The sequence below is a fragment of the Amblyomma maculatum genome, chromosome 1 (genome assembly GCF_055883805.1).
Source record: "Amblyomma maculatum isolate TAMU_Amacu chromosome 1, ASM5588380v1, whole genome shotgun sequence".
Lineage (NCBI taxonomy): Eukaryota > Metazoa > Arthropoda > Arachnida > Ixodida > Ixodidae > Amblyomma > Amblyomma maculatum.
The window spans coordinates 394,489,515-394,511,330 of record NC_139344.1 but is presented as its reverse complement, the minus strand read 5'-3'; the positions used below and the strand labels follow the sequence as shown (position 1 = coordinate 394,511,330).

General features: G+C 44.4%; 1 protein-coding gene across 4 annotated transcripts in view; it reads left to right on the top strand.

Annotated features, from left to right (window-relative positions):
* Nucleotides 1–21,548, top strand: part of LOC146208611 (hepatocyte growth factor receptor-like) — a 76,816-nt gene extending 55,268 nt beyond the window's left edge. Inside the window, exons 12-21 of one of the 4 annotated variants that reach the window (XM_084595340.1) lie at nt 385–540; nt 7,238–7,475; nt 8,231–8,266; nt 11,413–11,556; nt 15,106–15,193; nt 16,002–16,194; nt 16,572–16,681; nt 16,769–16,931; nt 17,053–17,189; nt 17,306–21,548. In XM_084595340.1, coding sequence (XP_084451466.1) covers nt 385–540; nt 7,238–7,475; nt 8,231–8,266; nt 11,413–11,556; nt 15,106–15,193; nt 16,002–16,194; nt 16,572–16,681; nt 16,769–16,931; nt 17,053–17,189; nt 17,306–17,525 — 1,485 coding nt within the window. In that variant the 3' untranslated portion in view covers nt 17,526–21,548. The remainder of the gene's footprint in view (nt 1–384; nt 541–7,237; nt 7,476–8,230; nt 8,267–11,412; nt 11,557–15,105; nt 15,194–16,001; nt 16,195–16,571; nt 16,682–16,768; nt 16,932–17,052; nt 17,190–17,305) is intronic. The other 3 variants (XM_084595341.1, XM_084595343.1, XM_084595350.1) reach the window with 3 other exon arrangements.
* The last annotated feature ends 268 nt before the right edge of the window (nt 21,549–21,816 follow it).

Sequence of the window (21,816 nt, the reverse complement as noted above, 5' to 3'; positions counted from 1 at the left end):
GTAGTGTTCTCTTGTAGTGGGCTCTTGTTCTGCCGGCACAAAACCGCCACCTTCTTTTTGAGTGTGACCTTCTTTGGTGTCTTGGACATTTACAATACGCACAAAGACTAGGCCGTATCGCTTAATTAGTTGGCAGTGTATCATTAATATAGTTTTTCATGTTTCAAATGAAGAATTAAGCGACCGCAAGTTTTAAATATAAGTTTGCATGTTAATTATGTCGTACGAAGCTGTGCCGCATTGTGACATAACAGAACCAATTGCAAGGCTCCATAGTAGTCAGCCTGTATACACGTCCGAGACAATGAAACATGCAAGTTAGAGTGTGTGGTGTCAATGTGGTGACGTCGGGAACATCTGTAGCACTGTTTTCTTCTTTTTCAGGGGGACCATTTTGATGTTCTTATGGACAATGAACACGTATCCGTTCGAGTTGATGGCGTAGACAACTTGTGCAATGTCACCAGCGTCAGTTCAAGCCTTATCGTATGTGTTCTGAAGACGGATGCTTTGGACAAAAACTCTCCTCATTCGCTTGACGTGAGTGCGCGCTCGTAATCTTGAAAATGAAACTTGTTTTAATGTTGCTTGCTTTCTTATGAAATGATGCAAAATTTATAGTCGGGGAACACCTTCTGTGGCTCTGCAGCAAACCTGATCGCGAGTCACGTTATCCACAGCCAAGGCCAAAGTAATTCTGCGCAAGCCGTAATAGAGCGAAAAGCTCTATCGCTTCACGTCTACCAAGGTCAAGTTTCACCTTGACTGCAGGTGCAGGGTGGCAAAGTTCCTGGCGTTCGCATATTCACACACCTGCGCTACGGAGAGGCACTGTAGCGCATTCTCGCCAAAGCCCCTGGATAATTTGAACGTTGCGACACTCCTACACGCCGGTGTTTTCTTCCTCGAAAATTCTATAAGGCACATAATAACCTTAAGAGCGATAAGGCGAAAGCATTTGGAACTAGTTCTACTGTAGTGTTCATTTGACAACTGCTTTTAGACACACTTTGAGACAATTTATTTACTCTTCTTTCCTTTGTCGGATAGGAAAAGGACTTGGCAAGCGAAAGTGCTCCCCTTTCTCCCCTTCGCGAAAGTGTCTCCTCCCCCCCCTTTCAGGTAGGGGGGGGGGGGGGGATTTTAAGACTAAGGCTTTTATAAATTCACGAGTGTCCGCTCGTGCATGCGTGCATCCGCGACAAGTGTCATACATCGAGAGATTTCGCGAGATTGCGACATCATGACCGGATGTGACACCATCATAACGTCACATCCGGTCATCTCTAATAACTGAATCTGACGTGATCATGACATCACATCCGGTGATGACCGATGACTTCACCAGGCTATTCACGCATATACGAAGCTGACCCCATCCGGCGTCCGATCCAGGCGTTCGTGCTGCGCCTTTCATTTGGCGCTTCCTCGAACACCGCACCACAGAGCATACAGAAGCAGACATAGTAAAGCAGGAATCAGCGACGTTTCAAACAAAGGCTTTCGCCTCATCGCACTTCAGTGGTCCAAAGTGCCCCCTAGCATTTTTTATTGGGAGGAAGGTCGTACCCGGTCAAGTGCCTCAACGCGCCATGAAGGCAGTCACGATCACGGGGCTGCTGTCCATTTTTCGGGAGAGGAGCTCAGTTCGCAGCAGTCGCACCAGTCGGGCGAGGCACCCCCGCAGATGGCACAGGACAGGAGAGCGGCTTCTTCGGTGCCTTATTCGAGGGCAGCAGCTCCACACGGCGGCGATGACATGCTGCAGTAGCCGATGCTAAAGATGCGCGGCTGTGGCAGGCCGCATTCCTCCTCCTGCTACCGTGTTCCTCTCCCTATTATATCCTTCACCAAGGCACAGTGACAAAACCTACGTTGCCATTGAGATGGCAGGCTCGCTGTATATGCAGAATTACCACCTGTTTTTGACGGGCTCTGCGTGGTGTAGTGGTTAGCGCGCTCGACTGGGATTTGGAGGAATAGTGGTTCGATTCCCAGCGGAGACAGATTTTTTTCTTGCCAGTACGGTGAGCATTTTCTGTGTGCAGAATCTGATCACGCTCCAATGAGCCAATAAAGGCTTTTGCCTTAATATCCTCTCCCGCTGGCTGCGTGCTTTGTTCCCATCAAGCCGGGTCTCTTGGCTCAAACACGCACGCGCTCTTAAGTTCGCTCTTTATCGACACTCTGTTAATAATAATAATAATAATAATAATTGGTTCGCAGGAAGAGAAGGTGCGGTATCTGTCACACGAGGAAGGTGGGAGAGAAAGAAGAGCCGTAGTGGAGGGCTCTGGAGTAATTTCGACCACCTGGGGATCTTGAACATGCGCTGACATCGTTATTGAACAGAAAAACAGTTATGTAGTATGCTTGATCGTATACCATGAGCCACATTAATCACCATATCGATGCGCATCGATATTAATCACCATATCGATGCGCAGTGAAATTAGCAATTGCAAGCGCTTGCAACAAAAAAAAAATGCGTGCTGCATACAGCTTGCATGCATTTGAAATTGTCTGTCTCAATGTGGCTGTGCATTGATTGGCACATTATTTATGGTATTTTTGAATATTTATAGATATTTTCCAGCGTAACGACACTCAGTTAAATGTAGATTTCACCTAGAGCTACATTTTTGCGAATGCACTGTTTAGGAAGTTGTTCACAAGTGGAACTTCAAAAGCACGATAGCTGCTGGAAACAGGCTGGGATATTAGCTTTGATGCCCGTTCTACAATTCTGTAGCAAGTTTCAGTCAGAGTTTGGCACCTCAGAGCGATGCAAATGCAGCGGCTTAATGGCTTTTGTAGTTACGATATTTCATTGCTGTTGGAAAACGAATATCAACCTTTCTCTACTGTGAAATGCTTTTAGCTTCCGTTGTCTGCGACCTTGAGCTGACGTCAAGACAAAAGCTAACATCTGGGCATCAATCTCCCACCACCGCAAAAAGTGTCTGTCCGCCCTGCCAAACTTTGGTCCTCTTGGCCCCCCAATTTGACTTCGTCCGAATTCGACTGGAGTTATGTCCAACCTTATTTTAGTACAACCAATTCATTGGTGACCTCAATTTTAGGTGGGCACCCCCAAAATGTGGCTCTCTTGACACCCGAAATTCCACCTCGCCCGAATTTGACGAAAACAGGGTTCCAGTGTAGACAATTCGGTGCTGACCTCCAATTTTAGGTAGATAACCTCTAAAAATATGGTCCTCTGGTCACCCAAACTTTGACTTGGTCCTAATTTGACCAAAATGGGCATCTTTATAACCTAATTTGAGTGTGACCAACACAGTAGTGGCTTCCAAATTAAGGTGGGTCCTCTCCAAAATTTGGTTCCTGGAGCGGCACAATTTGACTGCATCCAAATTTGACCACAATTGCGAGCGCAAGTCAGCACAATAGTTTAATTCAGCGCATCTCTAATCTCCTCATTTGTCGCCAATGGCACTGTCACCACAACGTAACAATATGCACAGTCGTTTAGAAGAAATGAACGTACCTATGCTTCGTCCGGGGCAAAGTGCGGGCACGCATCGAGGCATCCTGCTTGGGGCCGATATTACTTGTCAACTTAAAGATCGCAGCTCTCAGGCGCCCTTTCAGCGGTCGAGCTGCGTCGCCATTGCATGTGTAATCGAGCGAAAGAGAGCCACCAGCCTGATAATTTTTCAGAAAGAGAGAAAATAGAATAGAAGAGGAGCGAGCTCTGCATCGCTCGCTCGTGCTTCCTCTTCCTGTTCTTCTAAGAAATTCTCTTTGGCTCATGAGAAAAATACTGCTTTGTAATTGCAGATACATATATACAAGCATCTCAAATCCTTTGCCTCAATATATCGCAAAAATGCTTAAATAGCTGCAGTGAAATTTCACATTGCGGAGTATCATAATCATCCTTCGAATTTTTTCTTCAAATGCCTTTCCTTTTTTCTTGCCCCGCCATGGTCATGCAGTGTGTTAGGGTGCTCGGCTACTGTGCCCAAGCATGCGGGTTCGAATCCCGGCCGTGGCGGCTGCTTTTCGATGGAGGCGGAAAGCTAGGCACCCTGTGTACTGTGCGATGCCAGTTAACGTTAAAGAACCCCAGGTGGTCACAATTATCGGAGCCCTCCACTACGGCATCTATCGTAGCCTGAGTCGCCTTGGGATGTTAAACCCGAAAACTAACTACAAAACCTTCTTAAAGGGGCGATGACAGGGTCGTTCGACGTATTGCCATTTTATACTTCTATGAATAATATACAGGTCTGTGATTCTACTCGCAAAGTGTTAGTGCCTAGCGCGAGGTGCATATTACAAAAAAAGGCGATAGAAGTCTGAATCGGGAAGCTCCTCCCACTGAGAGTGACCGCCATTTCGGAATGCTCGTGTGACGTCAGAGAGTATACACGGCGGAGTGTCGTCTGAAATGCAGGCTGCAATAGCAAAGGACACGTCTCTGTTCTTGTTTTACTATTGACACAGTGGTCGTCCCTCATGCAGAAGCGTTTGATGAAGATGTTACCGCACGAAGAGTAAAGCATGTTTTCCTCAGCATAAAGCACGGTGGGCTGCACGGTTATAGGTTCCTTAGCTTATCGACACACTGATCTGTCACATATTGCAAAGACGACGAGTCGACAACGCCAGCAGGGCCAACGGTCACCTATCGTCGTAGTGTGAAGTTCTGTGGCCTTGCGACGCCGATGAAACTGATCAGCGGATGGTCGTCCGATCTGTTTTGGTCGGATCGGAGGCCGAGCAAACTTGACACCCGATGAGTGAACGGCCTGAACAGCTGCGGTTCTCTCTTAACCTTGTTAGAAAAAGGAAAAACAAGGAGCTACACTTTATATGTTCCCCCTTATCATCAGCAATGACCTCTGCCAGAAATATTACTCGGCGCCGAACTGCCGGACCGTTCAGCGACGAGTAGGCCTAGCTCGAGTATGCGGGGCTTGGGTCGAGTTTCGGTTATTACGGAGCGCGCATTCACAAGCTTTAGTGGTTGCATGTGGCCATCGAGTGTAGTTCTGGCAGTAGCGACTCTAAATTGACGATTGCTTACACCACAAAGCGAGTGCAGATTAAGCGGGAAGCGTCGATATGTGACCCTGTCTAGCGAGCGCAGCCGACAGCTGTTGGCGCTGCTTGTGTGTATACCCGGCGCAGGCAGGGGACATAGCATCCACGGTGCTTCTTGCAGTGCATTTGTAGTTTATGAAGAAATAAAGGTACAACCGGTGCGAAAAGAGCGGATAGTTTTGGTATTGCTAGATCAGCTTGCATTTTATGCCGTGTGAACAAGCAGCATACATTCAGTCTTTGCAAAAGCTATGTAAACAGACTATTGGCTAGGGGCGCAGTCGTAATCCGCAAATCAGTGCATTCCTGATGAAGTTTAGGGTTCACATATTAATTACTAAATGGTGTATACTTACGCTGAAGCACTCACGAGTCATTTGCTGGAGAAGCACTAGAAACGCAAGGCGAGGCTCGGCAGTCAGTCGCAGTCACGCAAGCGGCTGTGGGGAGCCGAGACGGAGATGGTGGCGACTGAGAGGCTCTTGTTCGGTGCGGGCATGCAGTGAAGCGTTGTCGCATCGCATAGGGTTTCGCGATGACGGGACTGAAGCAACGGCGGCACATGCTTTTGTGCGCTGGCCGTGGCCATACTGAACATAATTTTGCAAAAATGCTTTACCAGCTGAAAATAAATACGTCTGACTAACACGCGCACATAACAGCGAGTCGAGAGGTACCGCTTCGTTCAAAAGCTTTGTCGGCTCCTCTAATGTCACAAGGTGTGCTCTCACGTCAAGGTACGCTTGTCTGAGATTTACTATTTACGGCGGAAGGAAATGTTGGACAAGTGGTTTTTTATATGCGAGAGTGCTTGTTGCTAAAACAAGCTAACTCTCATAACGTAAGAATAATATGCTTCTGTATGCCTAAATTATACAGCAAGAGCCCGTCAATTTCAGCCTCCTCGGCAATCTCTAGACGAAGCCCAAAACAAGTCCGAGAATCACCAAGGTCGCATATTATAGTGAAGGCTTCTCAAGGAAAAGAGAATATGTTAATAAAACATTTTTGGCGAAAAATAAATCTCGGTGACCACCATCCGCGGCGCACATGCAAGAGTGCAGCCGACACCGCGAATAGCCGACGACATGGGGATGACGTTGTGACGTCAGCTGCCGATGGTTGCCAGACCAGGAAGCTGATTCCGATATTAATAATAAAAATTAATTTTTAAGCTCACTGCTGCACCGAATGAGCTCAAATTTCGAGGATTTATCATTTAACGGGTGAGGAGTGAAATCCAATAATCAGTTTATGCTCAAATGTTAGCTGTCATGACCTCTTTAAGGAATTGCTAAAAGCCGGCTTCTGCACGAGAATGTGCAGTAACCTGGTACAACTCGGCACCAAATGAGCGCAAATAGCGCGAAGTGCAATCTCGATCCAGTTGACCAAAAAATGGCTCCGACGGAAAATGGAAACACGAGCAAAGCGAACTTTCATGCGCTTTTCCCGGACAACGTCCCGTGGGGCCGTTCATCATAATGGAAAGCGCCGATAAGAGGCGGGAGAAGAGGACCTGCGAGGGTGTGCAGTGCAGTGGCAGAGTTCAAAGATTTTCGCTACTTTCACATTATCGAGGGATTCCACGCTCGCTCGGCTCCGTCGCTGTGATACCAAGGGGCTAGGAGAGGGTATACGCCTCATGTTCGCCGGCTCCGTCGCTGTAATACCACGTGCCTAGATTGGCAGTTGCTTTGCCGGCGGTTTCTCCTCCAGCTTCTCCTTTAGTTTCTCCTTGGATGATGCGCACTTCGGGCAGAGTGAGTCAACGCTTCGGCGGCGGCTTAAGGTCGCGTCCGATTATCCAGCAGAGCTTTTCGCTTTGTAGATCTAGGGTTAGAAGAGTTAAACCTCGACAAATTCTTGGTCGACCTTGGCTCATTTTCGTTGGCAATGTTGCTTACCACCCTGGTGTCCATTTGGAGATGATCACAGTGGGTTAGAGAAATATCAGACCAAAATGAAATTGTGGAAACGGAAAACTTTCATATTTTTGTCTACATCGACACATCAGGAGTTGATGCCGGCTATTTTTTTGCAGAGCTGAGCAGTATTTCACCCTTAGAAAAAAATATTAACGGCACAACAGGCAGCACACAGTCCGCATAATATCTTTAATATTACCAGTATTGTTGAAAGGTCAACTTCGCTCTCTCGGGTACAGATTGTGTACGCCGACAGGAAGTACCCAGTGGGCGCCATCAAGCTCGTACCGGACCAGCCGAACGTCAACTCCGGTGTCATCGCGGGCGTCGTGGTGGCGCTGTTCCTAGTTGTGCTTGTCGCTGTGGGCCTCTTCTTCTACCGGCAGCGCAACATAAAGAAAGTGCAGCGCACGGACTACTTTGTCGACTTCGACAATCGCCACGTTGAAAATGGTGCGAGGGGTCCAGGAGGCAACAGTAAGCATGCATGTGCACTATGCACACTTTTCACTCTACATCAACGCGCTATTCTGAGTTTCAGTGAGAATTGCGGATGGCTTTAAAAATAAAAAATAAAAAAACGCGTATGCTGCATTAGTATATGCGAGAAAAGCAAGAAATTCACTCTTGTCCTGGTGTAGAAAAATTTGCAAGAGAATTAACAAAAAATATTATTAGCGAAACAAATAGCGAAAAAGCAATAAAATAGGTGCAGGAAGAAAAAAAATGAAATCATATTGCTGGGCTTGCTTTTCAAGTCGCGGCTAGGACTCGTTTGGTCTTAGCTGCAGTTACAGGAAAACTAAAGTGCTTTTAATGAATTTGGACTGAAATTAACAGCAACGAAAATTATTACTTAGTCACTGCAACTGACTGCTGGCCAAAGTGATAGGGATACTCTGCCATTACTCTTGAGCAGCGATCGCATACTAGTAAAACGGAACTGTGCCGCAATAAATGTCACAAATCGAATAAAACGAGGTTGATAGCATGAACAAAATAGTCTAATAAGACCAAATTTGAATTAAGAGCTGGGAAATACAGAGGGATCAACAAACCTGGAATCCTTTTTTTTTTTTAAGTTGACGTTCATTTTGCTTAAGAGTAAAAGCGAATTTGGGCGCTTTTGTGACGTTGGTGATAGCAGGTCTGCGTGACGTTGTGGCGGCGCTTTGCATCACACCATGGGCCTGTTCAGGGTCGAGCACATTTTTTTTTGTGCGCATTTTCAGGCGAGGCCGCTCCTACCAGTCCACCGCAAATTCAGGGTAAGAAGCGGTAAATGCCGGCCCACAGACACGTAGTTTACTACGGCTGTTCTCTTCCCTCATGGCTTTCTGGTTTCGTACCAGTTCCGGAGCTGATCAGTGCATGTCTAACACGGAGGCTGGTGGAATGCTTGACTTCTGCCTTCTTGGGCGGAAGTGATGCCATCGTAGGGTTTCACATTTTAAACTTTGGCTGACATAAGCATTTTAAATTCAGTTTCATGCTAATAAGTTGATGGTGGTAAGTTCGCCTCACTTATTCAATGTTTCAGGCCTATCACGCTAAAATTGAGTGCGCAGACGAAGGAATTGTCTCGTTTTTTTACCTTAGCACAACATTAAGTGGCCACGAAGTTGAATCTTTAGTGTGCAAGCACTCATACTCTCACCACTACCAACCTAGAATCGTATCCGCCCGTTGTTGCATGTATCGTTGCTCTGATTGACTAAGTTGTTTCGTGAGGTCACAACCACATGGCCTCGGTCGGTAATTCAATCTACAAGTCTGACGTAGCGGCTCCAACACAACGCCCCGAAATTTAACCCAGGCCGATTTGGATCAAGATCAATGCCCAGCCTAATTCCACTACTGCAAACACGATGACCTGCAAATTTATTCGAGGCTGACCCAAATTTGGCCCACCCAATCCCAAAATTTCGACCAAATTTTGATTTCGACCAAATAGATTCCCAGCCTTATTCGGCTGGGGCGTACACGATGGTAGCTTCCAAATTAGGCTATAGTGCAAATTTGATCTGGCCAGCCCTGAAACTTGACCTTAGCTGATCTAGACCAAAATCGATGTCTAGCCTATTTCGGCTATATAGATGCTATGGTGGCTTCCAAATTTTCCCCGGGCCATCGCCAGATTTGGTTGGCCAACTCAGCCCAGAAATTTGATTTTCTCAATTTGCACTAAAATTGATGTCAAACCATAACCGAGCGTGCCCGTTGCGATGGAGACCTCCAAATTTGGCCAGAACTATTTTCGGAATTGGGCACAGGTCACTTCCGAAATTCGACCTACCAATTTGTGCCAAAATTGATGTCTAGCTATAATTGACTGTCCTCGAAACGATGATGACCTTGGCATTTGGTCATGGTAATTTCCAAAATTTAGTCCGGACCATGCAAAAAGAGCCCGCGCTTTTGCACAGTTGGTTTGGCAGATAACTGCTGCCACTTTTTTTCTTCGGTGGAACCGGTTTGCAATAGCAGGAACAGCAGACACGGAGATTAAGTTGGCAGCCGGGAGCAGCATACAAAAACTAATTTAAGAGAATCCGAAATTAATTTATGTAACATAGCACTGAGTACAAAAATCGCATTTTTTTTTCTTGGTGCCGCTGGTGGTGTCAAAAGTTGTTATATGAAATGGCTTTAAGTATGTCAGCGTGGTATTTTTGCGTGAAAGGCCTGATGATTGTTCATGGGGTTTAAAACTAAAAAAATAATGTTTTAGAACATGCGTAATTTTAGTGGCCCTTACCAACCGTTAAAAAACAGTTGTTTCAGTTTCGTCGATGGTGCATTACTCCGGATCAACTAACCCACTAACAATGCTTTCTTTCTCTTTACAGATGCATCAAAGTATGTTTGTAAGGGCGCGCTATGACAATGACAGATGTCTGTAATATATTGTACCGCCAGTCCCAAAAGCTTTTCAAACGCGTGTAGGATCGTGATCACAGATAAGCATTACCTGCTGTACAGATTAGGCTTGGGCACTCTTTACTGGTTGAGCTTGCCAAGAGGCTACCCCCTTTCATTTCAAGCTTCAGGCTCAATCTCCAAGAGCGGGATATTTTAATTGGCTTTTTCATGATTTTCTGTAAAAAAGAAAGCGAAGCCAACCTTTTTTCAGTAGCGCACTCTCCTTGCGGCCGTCAGGCGAAGTACGTTTGACGGAAGCGGTTACCGAGGCTCCCTTTCATATTTTTTCGAGGAGTAGTTGAGTGCAGGGCTGGTCTCGCCTAGCCTGTGACAAGACGTGTGAATCATCTGTGAACACACCGTGGCACATCTTCTCCGTACACTTGCTCTTAATGCATGACAACAGGACGCTGGCAGACCTGACCGTGTCCTCTCACTTGAAGAGTGGGCAGGCGGGGACAATACAATGTGTGCATTTCCGAGGCACTGCTAGCACTGCACGTAATTATTGCGCAGAAGTGCATCGCTTCTATGAAGCGAGGGACATCTTTTCGTGGAAAAGTATGTGCAGCAAACTCCTCCCCCCATTTCCGCCTGGCATCTCGGTGAAAATGGCGGCCGAGGAGGCTTCAAGCACGCGCAGTAGCGTTATGTAGCGTTACTGGAATTATTTCCATCGATTTAATTTTATGCGATTCACTTTGTCATTTCCTCCTGGGGCTTATAAGTGCATGATGCCATGAGTTACGGGATAGTGCCTGTTATGGAGGAGCAAGTTACGAGAAAGAATGCGGCAACGGCGAAAAAAAAGAGGGGGGGGGATGCTAGTTCGCACACGAGATGAGCTACCAAGCTCTTAACAGGCTTCTCTGATTCGCCTCCGCCAAAACAAACATAGTAAGTGCAAAAAAGCAGTCAAACAAAATAGCTGCTATTCCCCGAGCTCGAGGGCACGTTAATATATAGGTGGACTCCGGGACGACTGAAGGGGTCCCTCTCTGGGTGCCCATAGAATTGGGCACTGCAAATGGTGCACTTTGAAGATGCTATGTACCTAGACCTACCACGGAACATTTGCTTTGAATACTTGTAAGAATACTTGAATCGACTTCAAAACGCAGAATTTTTATTTGTTAAAGATTCAGTTTGCAAAGGCGTTTCTCGTCTCTTTACCGGGATACCTATCATGGTCATGACAAGAGATTGATCATGGCGGCTATTCACCGACTACGTGTGAGCCATTGGACGTAAAACAAATAAGACTTATTTGGCTCCACATTGCTTACCCTGTACTCTGTATGCATTTAGCTATGCTTCACACACGACCGGCATTTAGCTGACTTACTACTCTCCTCAGCACTCGCTTGCATGACGCACCCTGTCTCTTTGGTTTTGATTTCTTCTGGGCAACATAAAACATTGTCTTGGTGCTATGCATGAGGTGGTTGAATGGCAGTACCACTGCACGCTTTTCCTTTTGCCTTCCCCACAGGCTACGTGCAAGGAAGCGAAACGGATGCGCGCCAGGCTCTTATAACACCATTTCAGCTGGATGAAGAGACCAAGGCTATGCTTGAGGCAGAAAAGCTGCTCTTCAAGAGAGAGTTGCTCATCCTGGGTCCTGTTATCGGCCAAGGTAGGGGACATTGATAGCTCACCGAACAGTAAAATTGCATCTCTAGTGCACTTTTTAATGCGTAGTGCACTTGCTGGCGTATTTATGTATATATATATATATATATATATATATATATATATATATATATATATATATATATATATATATATATATATATATATCTTACCCGAGAAATCCTACTCATGGATACGCAAATTCTCTGGGCATGGTCGCTGAACACTGTTGTATTGTAGTCAGGGGGCATGCTTTTTTCATAAAAGAGCTGTTTAGCTCCTTTGTTGTTTAAAAATTGTACTCGGAAGCAAGTCTACCAATACTTTTACGCGATCGTGTATGCAGCTGTTTCCGCCGACAAGCCCCTGTTTCCATAGACGGTGGTCGGGAAAAATTCTGTTTTGTCGACTGTGTCATGACGTCACAACCACTGGGCCTTAAATAACGCCAACGAATTAGGAGAGGGTGCAAATAAAGCCAAATTGGTGATAAGTATTCTCTAATAGGAATGTTTTGTAAATTAGAAGTAATTTAATAGAATTAACTTATCGCCATTGGGATTCGCCAGGCAGGCATGCAAAGCATATGCCACAAAAGGTCAGTGCCAAGCGTGTTGGAGGGGAACCAGAGGAAGTGTTGTAGCTCGTAATGACACGTGTGTTTGGGATGTGTATTAATGTTACAGTAATAATAATTATAAAAATAATATAATGTAAACAAAAATCTGAAAAATTCACGGGGCCCCGCCATGGTGGTGTAGTGGTTAGGGCGCTTGACTACTGTGCCTACGGATGCAGGATCGAATCCCGGCCGCGAAAGCCGCTTTTCGATGGAGTCGACCGTGTGCTGTGTGATGTCAGTGCACGGTAAAGAACGCCAGGTGCATAATTTCCAGAGCCCTTCACTATGGCGTCTTCATAGCCTGAGTCGTTTCGGAATGTTAAACCACCTGAAACCAAAACTAAAGATTTCCAGAATGTAAAAGGAGTGTTAAACTATCACGTCTACTTTAAAGGGCCGTTTAAATGTCACTTGGGAAAATTGTAATGGAAGCAATTCATTGAGGTGATCTTCGTGAGTATTCGAGTCATATTTGAAAGCTTTACGTGGAGCTGAACATTTGCAAATTTTTAAATCATGGTCCTAGCGACCGCTCGCAGCCGATTCGGGCGACACATCGCCGCGCGCAAGCCTCCCCACTGACGTCAGAGGAGGAGCATCATTTTTGATAGCCCATATGTTTGATGCTTATGAATCTAGATTAGAAATTTTTGCGTTGCAGAAAGGATTGATGGCATACACATTGCTAATACGCGTGTTATAATTATAGTAAGAGCTTTTCATGGCCTTTAATTAAGGCAAAACTTAAGCATCCTCCTAATTTTCAAACCCTGCTACAATATGTTTTAGTGGTGTTTGTGCCCTCTAATAGTGATTGAAGCTATATAGGTTGTATATAAATTTCGCCGCTGGGATGTGCTACTTATCAAATTGGAATTCTCATAGAAAAGTAAGAGCGAGGTGGACAGGTGGAGAAATGGGAACCTAATGAGACAGCTTTTAGGCGCTTGCATGCTTGCTGAAAGGGACGGAAATCGGTGTACAGTAAATCCCTGTTAATTCAAAGTCATTGGGACTGCGAGAAGTGTTCCGATGAACGAGATTTTGGAATGAACCAAACACTGAAAAAAGAAAATAACCCCCCCTGTGCCCAGGCAGAAACGGCAGAATTCTAATCCTGCTTAAACTCAGTTATATAACGAGCACAAGAGCTCTCCTCGGTTGTTCAAGTGGTTAAGACGTTTGGCTGCTGAACCGAAGCACCCGAGTTTGAACTCTATCGATTTGAATCCGTTCTGCTGCGATGGTTTCTTTTAGTATGAAAGGACTACACTTGAATTATTAATCACCACTAAAACGACTGAGTCCTGGTTTGCAGCCCAAAGAGCAGAGCGATCCGCCCTAAAATACCCTTATTCCCACTCACAGCCTTTATTAAAGGACAAGGTGGGGCCTCGTAAAGGTCTCAGTCATTTGCTGACAGCCACCGGCCCGATCGGGAGTTGCGGAGTAGAGTTTCTCCTCTTGAAATTTCAATGTGAGAACACGCGCTGCGCCTACTCCATGGTTTACCCGCCGCACTTACATTTTTTGCAGCTTCCCACAGGATGTCATCATGGCGTGCGCGCTGTTCAAAGCAGTAAATTATAAACGTGTAACGATGCCAGCACAAATGGAACGCTGAACGGCACTCCACTCTGCCTTTCACACTCTAGTGCGGCTTCAAAGACTGACGGCAAAACTGCGCGGCCATGTATAGTTTCGTATTCCGGGTGCGCACGCCCCTGAAATTCGGGAGTTGCTCTCGAGCTGTCTACCGCCTGTCCGGCGAGTGACCACTGACTGATATAAGCCGGGCAAAAAGCGCGAAATTTGAATTTTCTATAGTGTAACCAATTTGCATACAGTTTGCTGTTTTTTATGCAAGGCGCTTCATGCGTCCTGCCAGGAATGGTCGCCTTCAAGTAGCTCGTATTATGCGCCGCATGTCCAAATCTACCGTACATCACATAAACAGGTAGGACGGCCAAATATAAGCAGGTAGAACGGCCAAATATCGGATAATTAGTTTTCTGAAAACTGCCTTTTCCGCAGTTTTCTGAAAACTGTCACCCTTTAAGTGACAGTACGTAAAATAATCTAGATTCTGGTAACCTAACTCTCTCAGTTTTCTGAAAACTGTCACCCTTTAAGTGACAGTACGTAAAATAATCTAGATTCTGGTAACCTAACTCTCTAGCCGCGGTGCGGTATTAAAGAAATGGCGCAGGCCGATGTGGCCTTTTGTCGACCTGCCCCCCTTGGGGAAGGAGCAAGAACGGTCACGTTGCAGGACATGCACTGCACCTGGTGGTAGGTGCTTAGATACCATTGCCTCCGCTAGACTCCGCTTTTACCGTGGCTGGACTGGAGAGAAGCGATGAGTGCGCACACCGCTGCCTCCAGTCCGGCTGTGCCTTGAAGAAGCGCCTAGATAGCAGCACGTCTCCTCCTTTGCAAGAGCGCACTTCAGTGGTCTGCAAGCCATATCGTAGTGTTTTCTTTTTGTGGAGTTATGGGGCTGGGGTGCTACGGTATACCAAGGTATCACCACCGCTTTCAGGCACCATTTTGTGGCTTTACATTGTGGCTTCGAGGGGCTATCGCTTCTTTAGCTAACTGGAATTTCCGCATGGCACCCCAAATCTTCTTTTTTGCAAGTCGTCACTTCGAATTAAGTGGTCAAATTTACGTGAGAATTAAATTACAGCACCGCAGAAATTCTTCGAATTAGCTGATCTTGACTGATCGAGGTTTTGCTGTATCAAGTTCTTGGTCCATGACGTTATTGCATATTATATATTCATATAATGTACAATCATAACGCAGAAGTTTTGTTCATAACTCTTCAAGAAACAGTTAAGGTTTACATGCTACTCTGTATTAGCAAATATCTTAAGCATTGAAGAAACATAACTTTGAACGGTGTGATCTTGGTTTTCTAATCGACAGGACACTTTGGTTGCGTCTACCGGGGCACCCTGGAACTAGAAGGCAAGGGTGAAGTCCAACAGGTAGCTGTGAAAACATTGCACAACAGTAAGTATAAAATCTTTCTTCTGACACAGTTGTCTTATGCGTTGCCCAGTTTGTCTCTCTGAATTGTTTTAAAGATTAGCAAACAAATTTGATCTTAGCTGCGGATGGCACTGCATGTGTCAAGGAAGTGGTCGCCGAGTTTCACAATGTTATTGCATCGGTAATGACAGTGTTACTGAGCTCTATAAAGTCAGATGGGCTGACGTTCTCTCCATGTTCAGATATGGGGCATTGATGGTGCTACCAGAACTGCTCATCGCATGGTATGGTACCTGGCCTGTGTCAGGCACCCTCACTTTTAAAAAGTCTTATCACCTGCTACAGGAATCGTCCGATTCCTCCAATGCAGCAGCTTATATGTCAGTAAGAAAGAGTGAGTGGGACAAAAATAAGAATAGCCCCTTATCGCAGCATCATAATTATTTAGTTTTCCTGCCTGAGGATCTGACGTAGTGGAGGATCACCATCACCAGCGAGAAGCGGCCAACAGCAACTGTTCACATGAATACATGCAGTTATATCTGAATTGCTTTTTTGCGCAGTGTTCAGATATTGTTCAACACGTGGGTAAGCTCTGTACAAACATGTTCAGAGGAAGAAAAACTTCAGCAATTGCTCACGCCCATGAAACCTTACACAAAGATTCCTGCATTTTTTTTTCCACACAGGCATGGGTACTGTGTGGTAACATTTCCATTAGGTTTGTTATGTTTGCATCGCCCGTTGCAGTATGGGCTCCGCATGTGCACTGCATTTACACTTTTGCCTGCCATTGCAATAACCTGCTATTGTTCCTTGCAACTATTTGGCGCTGCAGACTCTCGAGGGGGCGAAGCTGACGGCCAGGCATTCCTCGAGGAGGCACTCATCATGAAGGACTTCCATCACATGAATGTGCTCCCGCTAATTGGGCTTAGCATCGACGAAGGAGGTGGCCTAATGGTCATCATACCGTACATGAAATATGGCGACCTGCTTTCCTACATCCGAGACGAGAGAAACGTAAGACTGTCTGACAGTGCTAATAGCCAGCAGAAAAAAATGGGAAACATTTTACTAGAGCCCATTTTCTGTCTTTGCATATAGGCTTCTTACTTTTAATGCTATATATACTCCAACGTAATGGTCATGCGGCATGTTTGGCATAATGCATGTTTAGAAGCATCATGTATGACCACTGCATAATACATCTATTTTATATCAACTGCATCATAACAAGCATAATAGATCTATTTTAAATCAACTGTACGTGTCAACAATTGCACATGATAACAAACGCCGAGGCCATGCAATAACTACATAGTTTTTTTTACTGTAGCCTTGGTGACTCGCTGGCTACAGGTACTTGCTCTCTAACGCTGGTTTTTATTATTTTGCAGAGCCCCACTGTGAAAGACTTGATAATGTTTGGCATCCACGTGGCTGAAGGCATGAAGTATTTGGCTGACACAAAATTTGTGCACAGGGACCTCGCAGCTCGCAACTGCATGTGAGTGGTGGTACTGTCTTGCTCTTCGCTGTTGTTGAAGACTTCATTTGAAGCTGCTGGCTCATTTGACCATTACTAACATTACAGGTTGAGCGAAGATTTCATCGTACGTGTGGCAGATTTTGGCCTTTCACGTGATGTGTACGAAAAAGATTACTACAGCGGTGACAACAAGAAGACGAAGCTTCCCGTCAAGTGGATGGCACCAGAAAGTTTGGAAAAAGGCATCTATAATCACAAGACGGATGTGGTGAGCGTGCTTTCTTACGTTACTAATTTGAGGCCTTATTTGTCAGCCACAAAGGACGTAGTGCACTTTAGAAGAGTAAGCTTAGCATGTTAAAGCTGGCTTATGCATCTGTTTGGTACAGTGGTCATACGGCGTTCTTCTGTGGGAGCTGATGACGCGTGGTGTAACGCCCTACCCAGAGGTGGACAACTGGGACATTGTCAATTTCCTTAAGCAGGGTCGCCGGATGCAACAACCAAGTTACTGCCCAGACGAATTGTAAGCTTTCCTTATTTGTTGTATTTTTAGTGCTTTCACCAGCTAAAATATGTATGGATGAAAGAAAGTTTGCCTTGCCCCGCATTATATAGCCTCATTTGTTCATCACATTCTAGGTACGACATCATGCTTCATTGCTGGCAAGACGATCCTAAGAGGCGGCCTTCGTTCGCTATGCTCGTCACGGATGTGTCAAATGTGATCACCAGCCTTGAGAAGAAGAAGAGAAATGAGAGGGTTGGCTTGAACGTTACCTACGTCAACTGCCCACGCTCTGGCTATGCCGACGGCGCCGGGCCGTCAATGGAGCAGTGTGCTCCTGAGGGCACGTCATAGACAAGAAAGTTTTTGAGTGTTCGAGACTTCTGTGCTTTGCAGTACTGCTCTGTGCATCAGTTCCTAGCAAATCACTTCGGTGTTGAAAACAGCGAAGTTACCGACAAGGTCATGATGATGTGTCTGAAACAAGTGCGCAGTTACTTTGGGCATCTACTGTTCAAGCTCAAGTGGTGAGCGCCAACATTGGAAATAGGATTAGTGAAACAGGATTAGTGAAGTCTTTCGCCATCTACAAAGGGGTTTCTCACGACATCATGCTTCAGTGTTGGCAAGACTATCCTAAGAGGCGGTCTTCGCTATGCTCGTCACAGATGTGTCAAATGTGATAACCAGCCTTGTGAAGAAGAAAAATGAGAGGGTTGGCTTGAACGTTACCTATGTCAACTGCCCACGCTTTGGCTATGCTGACGGTGCCGGGCCATCGATGGAGCAGTGTGCTCCTAGGGGCACGTCATAGGCAAGAACTGTGCTTTGCAGTACTGCTCTGTGCATCAGTTCCTAGCAAATCACTTTGGTGTTGAAAACAGCGAAGTTACCAACAAGGTCGTGATGATGAGACTGGAACAAGTGCACAGTCACTTTGGGCACCTACTGTTCAAGCTCAAGTGGTGAGCACCAACACTGAAGACAGAATTAGTGAAGCATTTTGTAATCTACAAAGGTGTGCTTGTTTTATTTTGGTGACAAATGCACATTGTGCTCTTCACAGCTCTTGAGCTGTGCACGGACTTCTCGTGAGAGTCTTTTGGAGTGCAAATATGCTTTACGGCAGTGAACTATGGGTCAGTGCATCCTGTACCTGTGCCTGTATTTTATGCTCCCCATGACTGATCAACTCGCTACCTTGAAGTACTTTTGGCACACATACAAAGACCTAAAACATTCCAAACTTTTGTGTTTTTGTTCCTTCGCTAAGGTATCCCATGTTACTACTTAAGGCAGTGCTTGCAGGGATTGAACTGTTACGGCAATGCTTGGAAATGAAAGCAGTGAACAGAATCATCTTCATGTAAGAGAAAGCTACGGGGAGCATTATGTGAAAATGTGATTATTGTGCCAAAGCTGCCACGATTTTCAACTTGTTTTGAAACATATGAGTTACTTGTTTCAAATGTAACACCAGTTGTAGGCTGTTGTTATCTTTGAAAACAAAATGAACATGATTGAATACGCAAGATATAAAAGACAAGTTCTTTCTTTTTCTCTAGCCCGAGGTTGTCATGATGTTCATGACAGCCTTAACCTCATTCAGGGACTTGAAATATCTTGGTCATAGCTACAATGGCTGGCAGAAGCTAGGCGCTGTGACATTTCAACACCTAGCAGTACATAGAGCACTGACAGTTGCTTTTAGCCAAACCCCATTATTCGCACTGGTTTTTCATAATTGGTTTTGCCATATCATGATGTTTTCACAGCATGTCTACAGAGCGAACATTATCCTGTCTCTAGCGTGTGCAGGAACCCTAAGGCAAGCTGGAGTGCAAGTTTTTCGGCTGCAGAATGCTTGCAAATCTAGAGAGTGTGTTTAGACTGCTCTGTGCGAGTAGCAGACAGTTAAATGCAAAGCATTACAAAGGAGGCCAGTTAATGTACCTTACTTCATGATTCATCTTGGTGGTCAGTTTGGTTCTAAGGATGAGCCATGCAACTCATGGCTTAGCCTGCATAGGCGCAGTTTGTCGCCACGGCTTTACAACCGGACATGTGCCATTTTTGGGGTGTCTCACTAATGAAATGATGCTATGTAATTTATTCTACCATAATTTGGTACATATGTGAGGAATCATGGTGCATGTGATGCTAAAAATTATGATAGCATGATTCATGTGCCGAAAAGTTAGACGCTTCACTGCATTACCTACCATATTAAAGCTGTGCTACACAGCTTTGTGAGTACAATCCCATGAACTCGTGATGATGAACATGTTTGGTGAGAGTACCTTCAGAAACAATTTTGTTAAACAGTACTATTCTTTTATTTTTTTGTGCAGTCTTCTTGTACATACACATGAAGGTCATAATATGTGTTATAAGTGAATCTAAATGCTATGGGTCATTTTGCTCATTTGTTGTGTTTATATGCATTGCTCACTAGTTTCTTATAGACTGGAGTGCCTTTTGTACTTTGCGTGTTTGTCTTAGCAAAAAGTATGGAATCACTACTTTATAGCTGCCAAGCGTATGCAGGGATCCACTGTGTCATATCATTTACTGACTCTGGCCATTTTGTTAGCTATTACATTTTTTGGAAAGTGCTTTGCAGTTAGGGGTACTCTTTTGTTCGATTTATGTGAAGCTTTGTTAGGTGATGAAAAAATGTGTTGTGCTTTGAGCACTTGGGAAAAAGATACTTATCTGGAGAAGTTGACTGCAAAAGCGATTGAAAAATTGGGAAGTGCTAACTGCTCGTCAAACAAAGCCGCTTGAGTTGCCCTAGTCAGTGCCATTAAAAGAAAACTGACAGGCTCTAGGTTTAGTATTAATTACTCTTTTCATTTGAATGGGTAATGTAGATCAATAACTTGAGAACTGAAGTCAGCCAATAAGGTTTTTCTCAAGTGTTTTCATGCATTGGGAAAGGGCTACTCATAGTACCTAGTGGAATGAATTTGTCATGTTTTTTCTCGGTCCTTTTGGCGTTTAATAGTGGCAAAAAATATGGCCTTGCACTCTAGCTACTTATTTCTGCATTTAAAGTTTTCTTAATGTCAGCTGTAGGCATTGATGTTCGTCTTTTGCATACTGCTTGTAATCACATGAATTACCTGATACTAATAGCTGCCTAATTTTTACCCTTAACGTGTCCTCGCTGTCCATGAAATATGACGTTTTTTTTTTTTTTGCACTGAAACAAGCAGTCTGCTTATCGCTTGTTTGCAAGTTAGCAACAAATTCTTCGGCATGAAGCTGCAGCCGTTCCAGTAGATAGGAATCTTCTGTTCTCTAAACGGATGTGGAAAACACTTGCCGGTATACAGTAAACTTGCAGCAAGGAATTTTCTAACATCAGCTATTTCAGAAATATAAAGGTTACAGGTTCCTTTATGGAAGACAATGCATAATTTCTTCCGTTGAAAGCATTGAATGCTTGATTTTGTAGTTGCAGTGTGAATGTAAAAAAAAAAAAAAGATAAGTAGAACATTGAAGATTGAGTAATGCTAAGATCAGGCATGATCATAAATGAAGCACAAAAAGAGCAAGTCGAAGTATGGTTAACTCAGGTAGTATTATAAACGAGTTTTTTTTCCCCAATATTGAACGGAGGCCACAGAGCATTACACTTATTTTAATATAATATCTAAAAAGAGATAAACTGTGGGTGTATAGTACTCACGTTTTAACTGCTGCATGACTGGCTGCACTCAAACTGAACTGGCAAATTAAGTTGTCACAACACTTGCTAGAATTCTGAAGTTCAGTTATCGCTGCCAAAGAAACATGTAATAAACTTAATATGTGACTTGACTAGAAGCCAGCTATACTTTCAATTTCTCGTGGCTGATTGAAATGCTTGTTAGTATACTGTAGGCCACAACGAACAAATTTTACTTGTTCTTGTAACATATCATTAGGATGCATAACTCTAACTGCTGATGTTATGTGACTGCTTTAATGTGCAGGTTGCCTTGCAACCAAGAATAAAGTTTTAGAATAAAAATGTGTCGAGATGAGTTTTTTCATCTTAATGTTGTGAATGTATTCATTGCACTGCATCAAGTGCTTGTCATATTCTTTCAAAAACTGCTTCATTGCATGCTTCATCATAATAATTGTGTGAAAGCAGGCAGTGTGTGTTCGGACAATGTTTTGTTATGCTTGCACACCATGTGCATGTTTATATTCATCATACCTGTTCACAGTATACACTTCCTTGCTTTTTGGTCAATGTTACATAGAGCATATATATTCAGCCTTTAGATCATGTCGAAGAGGGAGCAGTATTTGGCTTCATTCCACAGTGGTATTACTACTTTTATATAAAAAAAAATAAAGTCTAGCTATATTTTTTTTTTAAATGTGTGTTGGAGTTGTCTCTTCTTTATTCTAACCATGACTCTCAATTAGCCACTTGTAGCAGCAACTTCAAATAATGACAACAGCCTTTGCATGAAAGTTTCATTGCAAACTTGGTTTGGTCGTGCGCTACAATACCTTGTGAATTTCCCATCTATGATCACGTTTTTCAATCAATCAAGAGGCTCTCTTTTCTGATTAAAAAAAATTTGCACAAAATATTTGGACCGTTAGCCAACAAGGCTAGTATCTGATCCAATACAAAATATA